General features: G+C 62.6%; 1 protein-coding gene across 2 annotated transcripts; it reads left to right on the forward strand.

Moving 5' to 3' along the window:
* Positions 1-5,734: 5,734 nt before the first annotated feature.
* On the forward strand, positions 5,735-13,106 carry Hrob (homologous recombination factor with OB-fold). Of its 2 annotated transcripts, none has more exons than XM_021240215.2 (10): positions 5,735-5,820; positions 6,738-6,887; positions 7,567-8,409; positions 9,311-9,391; positions 9,971-10,114; positions 10,254-10,362; positions 10,434-10,519; positions 10,673-10,798; positions 11,719-11,836; positions 12,698-13,106. In XM_021240215.2, the coding sequence occupies exons 1-10, from the start codon at positions 5,818-5,820 to the stop codon at positions 12,784-12,786; spliced, it is 1,749 nt and encodes a 582-aa protein (XP_021095874.2). In that variant the 5' UTR covers positions 5,735-5,817; the 3' UTR covers positions 12,787-13,106. The 2 variants fall into 2 exon arrangements, with proteins under 2 accessions (XP_021095874.2, XP_087058494.1); XM_087202368.1 differs by lacking the exon at positions 5,735-5,820 and adding an exon at positions 5,837-6,120.
* Positions 13,107-15,725: the final 2,619 nt, after the last annotated feature.

Consider the following 15,725-nt stretch of genomic DNA (forward strand, 5'->3'; position numbering starts at 1 on the left):
TTCTTTATTTTCTTGGGCTTTTTGTACGTTGTCTGAAGTTTTTTGTTTGTTTGTTTGTTTTTTGGTACTGGGATCAAACTCGGGTCCTTGCGCTTGCAAGGCAGGCGGTGAAACCACTGAGGTAAATCCCCGGCCCTGTCTGAAGTTTTTTGTTTGTTTATTTGTTTGGGGGGTTTGGGGGGGTTTTGAGACAAGGTCTCACTATGTAGTCCAGGCTGAACTCAAACTTGCAGTGATCCTCCTTCCTCAGCCTCCAAGTACTACTATTACAGTCGTGCGCCAACCTGCCCAGGTTCCATTTTTGTTTTTTCCAACAGGGTCTCGCTATGCAGCCCAGGCTGGCCTGGAACTTACAGCAGTTCTCCTGCCTCGGCCTCCTGTTTGCTGAGATGACCACAGCCTGCATACCACCCTGATTTCTGGGCCCAGCCCAGAGCTTCTCTTGCAGTGAGGTGGAGCCCAGCAGTCCTAGCCCCTCTTCCACACCTGGCCCTCTCCTGGAACATGGGAAAAAGCAGCCAAGAGTTTCTCGGTGGCCTGGCCTGGCCCCTCAGCCCTGCTCTCTGGGCTCTGCCCGCGGCTCACTCCCCCTGGAGCAGTGTGCAGCTGGTCTGCAGGGCCCTCACAGACTGGGTTTGGTTTTTTGTTCTCTCCTTTGCTGGTCAGCGCCTGTCAAGCCCCGATTCCTTCAAGGGGCCTGGCTCTGCCGGCCCTCCCCAGGACCCCGCCCAGCCCTCATCAAGAGGCCTGGGAACAGCTTCCTGCATCTTCCCTGAACTATAAGCCTTTTTTTTTCAGTACTGCGATCAAACCCAGAGCCTCACTCCTACCAAACAATGACTGGACCCCCAAGCTACATTCTCAGCCGCTCTGAGCTGCTTCTTTTTCTCTTTTTCTGGGGGGGGGGGGGTACTAGGGATTGAATCCAGGGCCTTCACACTGAGCTACAGTCCCATCAATTTTTTTTATTTTGAAACAGCCTACTAAGTTCCCCAGGCTGGGCTGGAACTTGAGATCCTCCTGCCTCAGCCTCTCAGAGTGCTGGGCTGACAGACAGCCTAGCATGGTGCCTGGAGCAAGAGACACGCTGAGTGAGAATGAAGGAATGTTAAAGGCTATACCAGGCCAAGGAAGTTATAATTCAGCAATGGTCTCAAGTACAAATAAAAAGGGTTGGGTGCGCAGCTCTGTGGTAGGGCAAGTCCCTAGGATGTGTGGGCCTGGGTTCAGTCTCAGTACTAGGGGCTTACACACCATCCAGCATTCACTCTACTACAGGCACAGGGCCGTGAAGGTGCCTCAGCCGAGCCAGCCTCAGGTTCGCAGGGAAGGGCACCCTGCCTTTCCCATGAGGCCCTGGGGAGGCAGAGACCCTCACTAGGACCATTCACCATGGAAACAGGTTGTGAGCCCCGTCCTTAACCACTGCCTCAGTTTCCCTGTGGCCGGGAGCTCCTGGCCTGGGAGCCAGTGTCGGACGTGGCTGCCGTAGAAGGCAGTGAGCACGGGGAGAGCCGGGCCTGAGCCCATACCTGGCAGGTAGCACCACAGCCGGACCTGGAGAGGAGCAGAAGTGGCAGCCGCGAAGTGGCCCAGGACAGAGCAGTCCCCTCCCCTCGGCCCACAGCCACACTGCGCCCTCCCTGCTGCCACCCAGATTTCCCGGGTGCAGTCTTCCAGTGGGGCGCTGGCCACAGCTCCGGCCTCCTGGTCCCCAGAGCAGCTGCGGTGGGAGAGCCCAGGCTGCCCCAGGTGTGGGCAGAGATGACCCAGGGGCAGGAGCTGCTGTGCCCCAAGCCTGAGGCCTGCCGGTGCCCACAGCGCCACTGCCCAAGCAGAGTGGCCGCTCCTGCAGGCCCTGGGCAGCGGTGTGGAGCCCGCCCTCCTGGGCCTCGTTCTCGCTCTTCTTTCTTTTCCCTGGTTTGTCTCTGGTGACAGCTGTGGGACATACGCGTGGCCCTGGCCCTGTATCTGTGTGATGAAGCCCGGGCGACAGGCGGCTCTGGGCAGCCCAGGTGTCTGGCTGAGGTGCGGAAGGAGGTGGCAGTGTCCTCCTGCCCCTCTCCTCCCACCCCACAGCCACTCCCCAGCCTCCGTGTCCTCGCCTGTCAAAGGGCAGGGGGCCTGGATGACTGTGAAGGTCTCTTCCAGCTCCACCCCATCTGGAAAAGCACGCAGCCAGCCAGCAGCACACCGAGGGCCTGCTGGAGGGGAACCAGCCTGGCCCTGAGGCCCGTGTCCCTCCCCAGGGCTCCTGCACCATCTCTGTGCAACCTGGGGAGAAAGCATTATGGCTGCTAAGACAAGCTAATCTTTATTTTTCTTTAAAAATAAAGATTAATCTCCGCTGGGCGTAGTGGTGCACACCTGTGGTCCCGGTACCTGGGAGGCTGAGGCAGGAGGGTCACTGGGTATTTGAGGCCAGCCTGGGCTACACAGCAAGACCTGGTCTCAACAAAAAAATTATTCTTGGGCTGAGGATGTAGCTCAGTGGCACCGCACCTGCCTGACAAGTGCAAGGTCCTGAGTTCCATCCCTGGTAGCAAAAAAAAATTATTCTTGGTGCAGCTGCCACCGTTTGTCTTGGCACCCAATGGATGCATTAAAGACTAAGATGGGCAGACAGCAGTTGGCCCAGAGCCTCCAGCAGCTGCGCCCTACCTGCTAAAGCACGGCAGGAGACAGGGGTCCGGGACAGAGCTGGCAGCCAGGGACACGGCTGGAGTGGCTGCTGTGGAGACTCCCACCGTCCAGCGTGGGAGGGGCTGGCCGAGGGGGACACGGTGGACACCCCAGGGTGCAGATCCTCCCAGAGCTGTCTGCCCTCAGGGAGCCTGGCCATGACCCAGGGACAGAGCTGGCCTCTAGCTGCAGGGACCCAGCCTTTCCCCATGCCCTTCACCTTCTCCAAGCCCCAGCCCCTTCCCCCTTTTCTGAGGCACTGGGGAGTGAACCCAGGGCCTCCACATGGAGCTCCACCCCAGCGGTTTTTACTTTTTATTTTGAGGTAGTGTCTGGCTCGTTTTAGATCTTCCTGCCTCAGCCTCCCAGAGCACTGAGATGACAGGCGTGGACCCCACACCCGGCTCACCCTGTTTCTTTATTCCACCCCCTACTCATGGGTGTTGGGGTTGTTTCCAGATTTTCGGTGTTGTTTGTTTCTTGGTGCTCGGCTGAAACCCTGCGCGCTAGGTGCACACCGACGCCCGCGACGCCCTGACCGGCTCACGTGTGGCCTGGAGCTGAGGACCCGGCCTGGCCCTGCACGCTCTCACCCCGGAGCTGCATCCCCGCTCCTAAGGCTTGTGCAGTCTTCTGCCACCGGAGGGACCCGGCGGACTCAGGGGCGGAGGCGAGCGGAGAAGCTGCCACGGCCCAGGTGGGGCTTCCCTGACCCCTCCTGCTTCAGTCAGTGCCGCCACGGCTGCCCCGCCCCGCCCCGCCCGCATCCCCTCACTCGACCCGGGGGCGTCACGGGCGCGGCCGCCAGCCTTCCGGGGAGCCCGAGCTCCAGATGACTCAGCCGCCCGCCCGGCCAGCGCCAGGGGAGGGGACGGGGCCAGTAGGAGGCCTGCGACCGCCCAGCTGATCGCGTCAGCGCCTCCGAGCCTCCGCCCGCCCTCCGAGCCTCTTGAATGATTCACCTCGCCGCCCCTCGTCACCGCCGGGCTTCAGGGCTCCTCGGGACGGGGGCGGGGCGGCCAGGCGCGCGGCCCACACCGCGCACACCGCGCACTGCACACTCAGCGCAGAGCTCAGCTCGGACCACGCGCCGCACGCGCGCCGCAAGATGCTCGCGGGACCAAGACCTGTCCACACCGCCCGCACCTGTGCCCCAGCCCTTTCGGAGGCCTCGGTCGTTCCCATAGCTGACAGCGTGGCGGCGGTGCCCGGAGGGGGGCTGCCATCGCCCCAGGGCTCTGTGGTTGGGGTCCACACGCAGCCGGAAACCGGCTGGCCCCACACACGGCTGGGTGTGGCCAATCCACACGCCACGGCCACTGCCACCATGGCACACGCATGGGCACCTGCGCCAATCACGTGACTGACCCGCACAAGGAAGGGCGACACGCGTGTGCCCATCTGCAACGCGGCGACAGCCTCACCCAAGCCCCACGCGTGTCTGCACACTTGGCCACATTGGTGCCGGCGTGGTCAGCTCAGCAGCTCTGCTTTCATCAGTGGCTCTCACTGCAGCCCTGCGAGGAAGACGTGGACTCTGCTCCTGGAGGAAGCAACTCCTGCACCTCACTCCCTCGGCCCTGGGGGGAGACTCCCCGCAGGCCCTGAGCCTGAGTCGTTCAGACTCACCTGCGCCCCTGCCTGGCAAAGGCATTAAGTCATTCAACAAACATTAGCTCAGTGTCTTCAACCAGAGGCTGGCTTCCTAAGGAGAGAAGCCACAGTCTTACTGGAAGGAGTGTGATATCCCCAGGGAGGTGCGAGGGGACCCAGAGACCACGAGGGGCCCATGGCAAACCAAGCAGCAAGGAAGGGCCCCAAGGCTGGGAGCTCAGGAGGGAGACCAGGTTGCAGAGCAGTCAGGGAGGGCTTCCTGGGGGAGGCACTGAGGGAGCAGGGCCTTGAGGAAGGGGTAGATGGAGAGGCAGTGGTGCCAGAAGGAGTTGCACGGGAGACAGGACACCACAGGGAGGTGTCTGCCAGCCCACTGGGCTCAGGAGTCAGCAGAAGGAGAGTCGCTGTGGGGCGCTGCACATGCTGGGAAGGAGAACCGGATGGGGCCATGAAGGTGGGGCTGCAGTAGTTCACACAGGAGCCTGTGAGGTCTGGATAGTGGTCTGGAGAAGGTGGGGGACGTGAAGAGGACACCTGCTTCTCCAGCAAAGCCATAAAGGTGGAGGGTGGGGGTTTTTCCCTCAGAGCCGAACATACTGCCAGGACTTGGTCCCCATGTCTCAGGGCACGCAGCTCCCTGGAGTCCTGAGAATCGACCCAGCCTCACACTAGGCCTTCGGACTGCTGAGATCTGATGGCCCCCGGCTCAGGCCCGGCCCAGCCCCCTCCTCACCTCGAGGGCGTGGGGAGTGCCAGGTGCTGGGAAGGCCGGGAGTGGTGACACTGGACCTGCAGTGGCCACTCTGGCTGGGGCCCAGGCCCCCGCTCTGCCCAGGAGGGTGGAGCAAGGAGAAGACCCCGGAAGTGGGGGCCCCCAGCTCCCCCCTCACAGACAGCCTCCCCGTGGCAACCTGCTGGGTGCAGCCCAGTGGGGAGCCCTGCCTGGTGTGTGCAAGGCCCTGGGTACTGACGCCAGCACTGCACTAGAAAAGAAAAGAAAAGCTAAGCTGTACGCACCAGCAAGCCTGTAAGCCCCGCACTCGGGAGGCTGAGGCAGGGGGATCACCCATACCTACCCTGGGCACATAGTGAGTTCAAGGCCATCCTGGACTACACAGCACGCCTCGTCTCAAAAAAGAGTAAGAGAAGTGGTGAGGAGACAGGGTGCTGCGGGGCGCTCGGGTGGGGATGCCCTGGAGGTTGGGACCTCCCAGTCACCGGGAGAACTTGCTTGTGGGACGAGCATGAGCTGCAGGATCAGCGGGCAGAGAGGGGTCCTGGGAAGAGGGGGCTCCGGCCCCAGGGCGTCTGGGGACCTCGCACCAGCAGGGCGGCTGGGGTTTGTTGGGCTGCACCCGAGCGGCCGGTGGAGGGCGACCGAGAGGACACGCGCCTTCCCTTTAAGCCGGGCCGGAAGTCGGCGGGTGAGAAACCGGCACTCTCCTTTAAGGGGGTGGAGCCTCCGCCGGCGGCGACTTCGAATCGACGCGGGCGAGGGTGCCGTGCAGGCCTCGGGTCTCCATGGTAACGCGCGCCCCGCGGGTTGAGGGGGTGACTGGCGGTGGGGCCGCGACGGGAGCTGGGAGCCCCCGTCTCGCCCGCCGGCCTCAGTTTCCCCGCCGGCCCTGGCTCGGTCCCGGGAACGGCTCCGGGCGGCCTGGACGGGACGACGTCCCCGGGTTTGGGGTGCGGGAGGCCGAGGCAAGAGGGTCGCAGCGAGCTCCAGGCCAGCCTGGGCTAGGCAGCCAGACCCTGACTCAAAAAACCAAAACAAGGAAAAGGAAACGCACACCTTTAAGATGAAGAGTGTTAAAAGAGAAAAACGTTAGTGAAAGTAGCAAAGACAGCAGAAAACACCCCCAAAAGGAGTGACCTGGACTATGGAAAGATGCGTGTCCGTGTGGGAGGTTTTATGCCTGAAAGGTCAAATTCTGTAGTAATAACAGGGTCTCGCTATGTAGCTCAGGCTGGCCTTGAACTCACTATGTGCCCCAGGCTATGTATGGGCGATCCTCCTGCCTCAGCCTCTCCAGTGCTGGGATTGCAGGTGGTTGTCACCACGCCCAGCCGCTTTTTCTTTTTCTTTTATCTTTCTGGATCTCGTGTTGCCTTTAAAATGGTGCTTAAGGCCAGGGCTTTAGCTCAGTGGTTCTGCCGCCTGCCTGGAAAATACAAGGTCCCAAGTTCAATCCTTGGTACCACACACACAAAAGTCAAATAAAAAATGGTGCTTTGGGCCAGGGGATTTAGCTCAGTGGTTCTGGCACCTGCCTAGCAGGCGCAAGTTCCCGAGTTCAATCCCCGGTACCAAAAATAAATAAATAAATAAAAATAAAAAAATAATAAAATAAAATAAAATGGTGCTTCAATTAAAAACCTGGATTCAGATCTAGAAGACTTTTCAGTCATTTTGGTCTTTAACCCCATCCTGCCTCCCCCAGCACCAGCACCGCCCAGAACCCGCTCACTCCGGGCTGGCCAGAGGGCCTGGCGCCCCAGGTGGTCCCAATTCCCCAGCCTCAGCCGCTGCTCCCTCCCAGGCACTCGGCCCGTGGACACTGTTCTCCGTGGATGAGGAGTTCGAGGATGAGGTAAGGGGCTGGGTCCATGGGCTCTGGGATCCGCCTGCCTGGTCTGGGCCAGCTGGTGTAGACCCTTCTCATCCCTGAGTGCTGAGAAACGCAGCAGTACAACCTGCTCAACTGTGCCAGTCCTGAGAGGGGAGTCGCCCGTCACACATTCGGTCTGGAGGACCCTTCCTGGGTCTGGGTCAGACAGGTGATGAGTTTGCTGTCCTCAGAGACCAGGACAGCAGGGGACTGAACACCCGGGTGGCCTGTGGTGTCTCTTCCGCATGAGGAGGGTTACTCTCCCTTCTTCCTGTCCCTCCTCTGAGGATGAGGGTCCGGGCCAGATCTGAAGCCAGGTTACAGTGGCCTCGTCCAGGCCCTGGCACCTGCCAGTTTCGCCAGATTTTCTGGAGCTGGGCATGGCAGTGATGGTGCTCACCTGTTGTTACAGCGCCCTCCTGAGGCAGGAGGGTCAGCATGAGGTCAAGGCCGGCCTGGGCTGCTTAGTGAGGCTTTGCCTCAAAAAAGAAAAAAACCTAAAGAGAGCTTTTCTGATGGAAGCTGCAGGAGACTCCAGTTCAGAGGGGGGTGAGAGCCCCCGCTTGACCTGGGTGCCAGCCCCTTGCCTGCCCGCCTGATGGTAGAGGCTGGGCATCTCTTTCAGTTTCTGGACCTGAAGGCACCTACCTGACTCTCTTAGGATTTCTTGTCTGCCCTGGAGGATGCGGAGAGCCGGCTTGCTGGGGTGCCACCCAGGACGGCAGGGCACCTGTGCCCCACGTCTTCCTGCCCGATGGAGGCCTCGAGGTCACCGAGCCCAAGCCCCCTGGCCCTGCGCCCACCTGCCCCGGGACTCTGCCCCCCCACCCCCTGCACGCCAGGTGCTGTCGAGGACCCCTGCTCCTCCAGAACGGCTCCCCTGAGGCCGCTCCTGACTTCCAGCAGCTGGCTGGGCGGACAGAGGCCAGTGTGGGCCAGGGCAGCCCTGGAGGGCCCGGAGCAGGACAAGGTGGGCCAGGACCTGGCTGGCCTGGAGCTGGAGCTGGGGGCTGGCACCAAGGACCCCATGCCGGCTAAGAGGGCCCGGATCACAGGCCCGAGTGGGTTGAGCTCCAACCCCATGAGTGCCCGCCCCGGCCAGGGGACCCCAGAGCCTGCTGGGTCCCCCAGGGCCACCCTGCCGGGGCACACACCCCAGCTGCGCCTCCCCACAGGGGCCCCTGCCCACTGTGGCCCCTGGAGCCCTGCACCCAGGCAGCCCCTTCTGCCGCCCCGCACCTGGGCAGGCGGCAGACCCCACACTCCCAGACCCCAAGCCCTGGGAGCCCACAGCCCGGCTGTCCTTCTGGGGGTGGCCCCACCATCCCGGGCCCCTGCTCCCCCCGCAGTATCACCCATCGGCACCCTGAGGGGCCCCCGGGCCCCACTGCAGACGCCCATAGTCACCAACCACCTGGTGCAGCTGGTCACCGCCGCCACCCCGACCCGGGTCCGGGCCTGTAGGCGCCGCTTCCCTGGCCCCGCCGGGCTTCTGCCGCAGCAGGTAAGTGCTGCTCCCTCACCTGCTGTCTTCTGGGGCCCTGGTGGGCAGGTGCCAGAGCTGGCGGGAAGCACACACTTCCAGAGCCTCTGGGCCTTGCCTCATAGGCACATGGCCTTGGGCTCCACCCCAGCACTTGGGAGGGAGGGAGGATGCTTAGGAAATGTGGGCAGGAAGCGAGTGTGAAACCCCTGGCGTCCATGTGTCGTGGACTCCTCACTCTCAAGGCTGCAGGGTGGACAGGGCCCCGGCTCAGAGCCAGAACACGGTCAGGACGGAGAGGCAGGTGCAGGACAGGCTGGCAGCGCAGGGCAGGAGCAGGGGTGAGCCAGGGTTGGGCCCAGAGGGTACTGCGTGAGCGAGGCGGGCCAGGGCACTCTGCCTGGGATCCGGTGGTGAGTAGGAGGTGGATGGGGTGAGCGGAGGAGTCTCCCGGGGAGGACAGAGAGGACAGCATGGTGGGCTCAGGACCTGGCAGAGGAGGCTGGGCCAAGGCGTGGTGGGCCTTCCATCTCGGCCTCTCTTTCTTTATTTTTTGCACTACTGGGGACCTTTGCACTGAGCTACATCCCCAGCCCTTTTTGTATTTTTTATTTTGAGACAGTCTTGCTAAATTACTCAGTTCCCCAGATGGGATCGGAATCTGTGGTCCTCCTGCCTCAGCCTCCTGGGGCTGGGATCACGTCCACCACTGTGCCCAGCTTCATCCCCTGCCTGAAAGGCACCATGGTCGATCTCCCATCTTCCGTGCTGCTGCCCCTTCCCAGCCTCTGTCCGGGTTCTGCTCTGCTGGCCCAGCGCCTGCACGTCCCCTGTGTCCCTCAAGCGCCTCCGCCGCGCCTCGGAGCTGCAGCCGCGTCGCGCCTGGTCCCCATCGCCTCCTGAGCGCCCCCTCTGCCCGCAGCAGGGCGAGAACCCAGAGGAGATCGTGGTTTCCACGCTGCAGACCCCGGCCCACGGCGCCTTGGCCAAGCTCCGCCCCGAGGTGATTGGGCGATGGCATCCCCGGGACCAGCACACACTGCTGGGCCCGTGCCACAGGGGCCGGGCGGGCAGCTGGGGGCAGCATCTTGGATGCCAGTCCCTGAACTGGGCCCAGGCCTGGCTGCTGCTCCAGGTGGAAATCACATCAGGCCAGGCGCGGTGGTGGCGCACGCCTGTTATTCCAGGGCTTGGGAGGCTGAGGCAGGAGGACTGGGGTACAAGGCCAGGCACTGTCTCAAAACCACGAACCAAGAAGTGAGGTCATACCTGTGACCCTCCACTCGGGATTCTGCCCTCTACCTTTGGTGGCCCTTAACTAGCCCCAGTTTCTCTCCCCTCCCACGTCCTGTCCATTTCAGAGCCCTCGGGTCCAAAGCGTTCTTGATTGGGGCTGGTGGCAAAGGCAGACCATGGTCGGGAGCCACCGTGGGCAGTGGGGACTCACGCGGGCCGGGGCGCTGTCCCCAGGGGCGGGTGTGGCTCCGCCCCAGCACCCGAGGAAGGGGCTGTGTGAGGACAGACCCAGGTCGGCCTCTGCCCTCCACCCAGCCGGTCACACTGCCCTTCTGCTTGGGCCCAGTCCCTGGTCACCAGCTCCCAGGCGTCCGCAGAGGAGGAGTTGGGCCAAGGAGCCTGGCTGGCCATGAAGGAGGCACTGCGGCTGGACGACGGGGACCCCGCCTGCTTCCTGCACACCTGCAGCGTGGCCACGGTGCTCCGGAAGGTGCGGTCTGGCACCCCGCGTCCCAGGCCCTGGCCCACTGGTCCGCGAGGGCTGCGTGTGCCCCCTCGGGTGCCCGGGCCCACCCTGTTGCGGAGGGGGCAGCGGCGGCCGTGCGGTGGCAGAGCTGTCCTCTACTCAGGCCGCCCTGAAGCAGCTCCCCGGGAACAAGGTCCCCACCATGGCCGTGATGATCAAGTCCCTGACTCGCAGCACTGTGGATGCCAGTGCGGTGTTGAGAGACCCCACGGGTGAGGCCCCCACACGTGGGGAGACGGAGGCACAGCCGTGGCCCTGAGCTGACGGCCGCGTGGTGTCACAGGGGAGATGCAGGGGACGCTGCACCGGGCGCTGCTAGAAGCCTGGCAGGGCGAGCTGAAGCCGGGTGCCGTGCTGCTGCTGCGGCAGGTACGTGAGGCCTCAGCCTGCCCGGCTGTCCCCGCCCCTGCCCTGTCCCTGCCTGGTGCCCTAGCAGGCTGTGCGCGGGCCTGGCTGGGCCAGAGTGGGACGCAGACTGGCCCCGGGGCCCATCCGATGCTGCCCCGTCCTCCTGTGCTGCAGGTTGGTGTCTTCTCCCCATCCCTCCGAAACCACTACCTCAATGTGACGCCCAGCAACCTGGTCCACGTTTACAGCCCAGATTCCGGGGACAGGGACCTGCTCCGGCCTCTGCAGCCCACCCTCGAGGTGAGGGCCAGGGTGCGGGGGTCCGTTGCCCCCTGGAGGCCTAGGGGACAGCCCCTTCCTGTCAGGGGCAGCCTGTGACCTCGGGACAGCGCGGGTAGACCAGAGCCGCCAGACCCCCTTCTCCCTGCCCTCCGCTTGCTGCAGTAAAGGCCTCTACTCCAGCTTCTCTCTTCCTGTCTTTTGGGGGTGCATTTGGTACTGGGGAGTGAACCCCAGGCTTTCACACTGAGCTGCATCCCCAGCTCTTTTTTCTTTTATTTTTTGGGGGGCATGGGGATCGAACTCAGGACCTTGTGCTTTCGAGGCAGGCAGCAGAACCACTGAGCTGAATCTCCAGCCATATTTTCTTTTATTCTGGGATGAGGTCTCGCTAAGTCACCACGACGTCCAGGATGGACTGAAACTCATGGTCCTCCTGCCTCAGCCTCCCACACTGCTGGGATAGAGGCTTGGGCCACCACCCCAGCCCCTGCTCTTCATTTTGTGAGACAGGGTCTCGGCTACCCAGGCTGGCCATAGCTTTGCACTCTTCTGCCTCAGCCTTCTGAGTAGCTGCGGTTACAGGCACACACTACCATGCCCAGCTTTACTTTTACATTCCTAATCATCAAGACTTGGTGAATGCACCCCGCCCTCTCCCATCCCCTGGCCATCAGGCTCAGCAGTCTCGCTGCCTCTTCCTGTCCCCTGTGCAGGCAGGGGCTCCTTTGGGCTCTTAGCAGCTTAGACTTTGGTACTGAGCGGCCTTCTAGCTCATGTGCTGTGTGGTTGCCTCAGAGACAGCCGGAGCCCAGGCTCGGGGAGGGGCCAGCAGGGAGGTCTCTGGCTCTGCCCCGTCCCTCCCCAGGGGCCATGGGACCCGGCCTGGCCACCGCCCAGAGACACGGGCATCAGTAGGTAACCGGGCTCTCTGTCTCCAGGGCCCAGGAAGTTCCTGGGGAAGACGCCAGCCGGATGTGGGTGCACAGCCTGGGCTGGGCCTGAGGACAAGGCAGAGCCCAGGAGCAGGGGTGTCCCCTGAGGAGCAAGCTGTGGACGGTGAGGACCCCGGCTGGGAGGGCCCTGTTCCCCTGGCTGCCCATCCTCTCTTGTGAGTGGTCCACACTGCACAATCTGAATGCTTTTTATTTTCTGCTTCTGGGAGTTGAACCTAGAGCCTCTGCACTGAGCTACATCTCAGGCATTTTTACTTTTTTGTTTTGAGGCAGAGTCTTGCTGAGTCATCCAGGCTGGGCTCAATTTGCAGCCCTTCTGCCTCAGCCTCCTGAGTGCTGGGATGACTGGTTTGTGCCCCATGCAACCTTCCCAGACTGACGCTTCCTTCCTGCCGCTGCTGCCCAACCTGGGGCTCAGCTCCAAGGCGCAGCTGAGACAGTGGTGGACTCGAGGGCTCCCTAACCCGCCCAGGGAGTGGGGCTCTTGGGTGGAGCCTGAGCACACGCACCTTTCAAGAGGGGTCTGGTTTTTTCTTTACACCCCGTTCTCGGGTGGGTGAAGTGGGGCTGTCAGAAGCCCCCTACCACACCCAGGCCGCAGGAATGAGGATCAGTGCTGTTGGAGACTGGGTCTTGCCAGGTGGCCTTGGAGTCAGGGCCACCCTCCCGCCTCAGCCTCCCCACTTCAGTGCTGCTGTTAACAAGAACGGGTTCCCTTTTTTCCACGCCCTACTCACTGGGCCTGGGCTGCCACTGTCCCTATGGCCAACCAGTTCTGAACACTTGTGATGGCTTCCGAGTCTCCCAGGGACACTGCCCACCGCAGCCAGGTGGTGGCTCTGGGTGGAGGACAGAGGGCCCCTTGCACCTGGCGGACGGAGGCGGGGGCAGTCTGGTGTCCTCCTGGGAGCCGAAGCCCTGTGCCGCCCGCCCAGTGCCCGAGTGCTGCCTCTCCGTGTCACAGACGGCCTGGACCGACTCCTCAGCGAGCTCCCAGACAACCTCTTTACTGGCAGTGGCGGCTCGGGCCACCCCGAGGCAGGGCCACCGTGAGCAGCAGCCTGTACCGGCCCCACACTCACCACTCGGCTCCATGCACCAGGGAGGAGGCGGGGCTGAGACGGGCCGGGTGCCCCGTGCCTGCCTGGGCCGCTGCCCCAAACCCATCTCGAGGCCCCGATCTGCAGGCCTGACTTCCAGGCACGGGTGTCTCAGGGCTCAGCCAAGCCCACCCCGGCCCCACTGCCTTCTGGCCATGGCTCTCATCCACCTGCTTGGTGCCTGAGAGGTGCTGGGAGCCACAGGGGCCACCCAGGCCAGGCCCTGCCCCACACCCACTCCCCAGAGCCTGAAATAAAGCTTCGGCCGCTGTCTGTGTCGCTTGTTCTGGAGTGCTTGGCAGCAAACGTCCTGTCAGGCGCAGGGCCTGACTCTGCACCAGGTCCCCGCCCCTAGGCCCAAAGAGCCACAGCACACTTGTCACCGGCCGGGGCGCCGAGCTGTGGGCCAAAGGCCCACCCAGGACCCGAGCACTGTGACCTTAACACCCCTGCCCTCTGTGCCTGCTGGAAGGAAGTCTGGCACCTGCTGTCTGCCAGAGCCCCGTGGCGGGAGTGCAGGGCTGGCAGAGCTGGGTAGCTGCTGCCCAGCAGGGATGAGGAGCTCGCGAGGGGTGGAGCACTGGTACCCGGCAGCCCACCTCCGGGGGGCTTGGGACATGCACTGGGAAAGCCATGTTCCGGGGATGGCGTGGCGGGGCGGCTATGCAGGAGGCCACAGTCCTGTCCACAGGGACCGAGAACGCTGGGGCCCCGGTGGGCAGCGGGTGGGGGCTTGGGTCCTGGGGAGTGACAGCCGGAGCTGGGGCGGTGTGGAGGCGCCACTGTGCCCCTCACCCAGCCCCTCCTCCGGGACTGGATGCCCCAGGGCCCCCATCCACACCTGTGCCGCCTTCCTGTGCCCCACGGGGCGGCCTGAGGCCCCCACAGAGTGGCTGCTGTGCCCAGGTCACAGCTCCAGGCTCCCTGCGGGGGGGGGGGGGAGGCCGCAGGGCCTGCCCAGGCCACAGCCTGCTGCACTGCTGAGCCGGCACTGGGCCTATTCATAGCTCAGCACCTGCCAGCTCCACCGGGCTCGGTGGGCACAGGAGAGCTCCACCCGGAACCCTTGGGCCATGGCCAGCAAGGGCAACTTCCAGCAGGTGCAGGCGCCGTTCCAGGACCGGGACCCTGCCAACGCCGTCCTGGAGACCGTGAGCAGCCAGCTGGCCTGGTTGGCCGAGGGCAGGGGGTACAACCCCGAGGCTGGGCCCTGGCCACTCCCTGGCCCCTCAGAGACAAGGCGAGCAAGCCAGGTGGGCTTCACCCAGGGCCTCCTGCACAGTAGGTGGCTGCTCTCCCATGCTTCTCCATGGACCCAGCCCTTTACTGCATTTCACGCTATCGGGGACGAGCCCACAGCCCCCCACATGCTAGGCAAGCGCCCCAACTCCGAGCCGCGTCCCCAGCCCTGCTTTTATTTTTTATTTTGAGACAAGGTCTCACTAAGTTGCCCGGGCTGGCCTTGAACTTATGCTCCTCCTGCCTCAGCCTCTCAAGTAGCTGGGGTCACTGGCCTGTGTCACTGCCCTAGGACCTCATCGTTCCCCACAATGACAGTCTGCGGATCGAACCTCGGGCCTTTGCACAGCTGTATCCCCAGCCCTTTTTTCCTTTTTATTTTGAGACAGGTATTCACTAAGTTGTTCAGTTGCCCAGACTGGGCTCAAATTTGTGACCCTCCTGTCTCAGTCTCCCAAGGGGCTGGGATCACAGATGCATGCCACCACACCTAAGTTTCATACATGTGTTTGAAACACATTTTATAAATTTTATTTGTAGTTGACAATCATATATACCAAGCTAAATATGTAATAAGTTATTTTCTGACATTTTTTCTGTGTACACGTTTTCTTTTTTGTTGTTTTGTCTTTTGGGGGCGTTTGTTTTGTTTTTTGAAGCAGGGTCTCCCTCTGTAGTTCAGGCTGGGCTGGAACTCACTATGTAGCCCAGGCTGGCCTCGAACTCACAGTGATCCTCCTGGCTCAGCCTCCCAAGTGCTGGGGAGACAGGTGTGCACCACCATGCCCAGCCTGGGCTCCTTTTTAAAAGAATGTTTCTTAAACTATTTTATTTTCATTATCTTTTTCAGTCAGATCTGGGGATGGAGCCCAGGTTTGGGATCGTGTGAGGCACACCAGCCCCCCCCCCCTCCCCAGCCCCCCGGTGAGCAGCCCCATGCCCCTGGCAGGGCTCTCAACACGTACCCGGCGGGAGGCCCGGCCCTGGCGCCACGCCTTGGTGGAGTGAGCCGGGGCTGGGGCGTCCGAGTCTGGGAGCTCGGAAGTCGCTGCGGCTCCAGGTCCTGCCTGGCCGAGGCAGTGGGCGGTGCCTCCGAGGGCATCCTGGCCCTGCCCTGCCACGCTCACCATCCCCAGTCCTGAGGAAGTCAAAGCATGCGTGACCTGAGCGGGACACCCTGGCCCGGGAATCCCTGCTGCCGAGAAACCCGAGGTCAGCAGGAAGCTCCCGTGTTCCGGAAACAAACCCAAGACCCGAGGCGCAGCTCAGGTCCAGCGCCGGCCGAGGGTCTCCCCTGCTCTGGGCCCTGCACCTCCTCCCACCGCACCCCTGTGCCCCAGCCCTGCTGCATCACCCACCCTGGTTTCCTAACAGGGCTCTTTCCTTCTTTAGTCCTTGTGGCTTTAGAGCAGTTATTACTTTTTCTGTGACACAGGCTGTGTTTGTGACAGACTGACAAACTGCTCTAAAAGATGGCTCCAGCCGGGCCTCGTGGCGCACGCCTGTGATCCCAGCTGTCAGGAGGCTGAGGCGGGAGGATCGCAATGGGTTCCAGGCCAGCCTGTACTACACAGATTCCGTCTCAAGCCAAAACAACAAGAAAAATTTTTCCTGCTTTGGCTCCTGCTTTCTTTTGTTTGTTTGGTACCGGGG

Source organism: Heterocephalus glaber, unplaced genomic scaffold (genome assembly GCF_053883595.1).
Source record: "Heterocephalus glaber isolate CG9 unplaced genomic scaffold, H.glaber_assembly_v1.0 deba00001773, whole genome shotgun sequence".
NCBI classification, from domain to species: Eukaryota; Metazoa; Chordata; class Mammalia; order Rodentia; family Bathyergidae; genus Heterocephalus; species Heterocephalus glaber.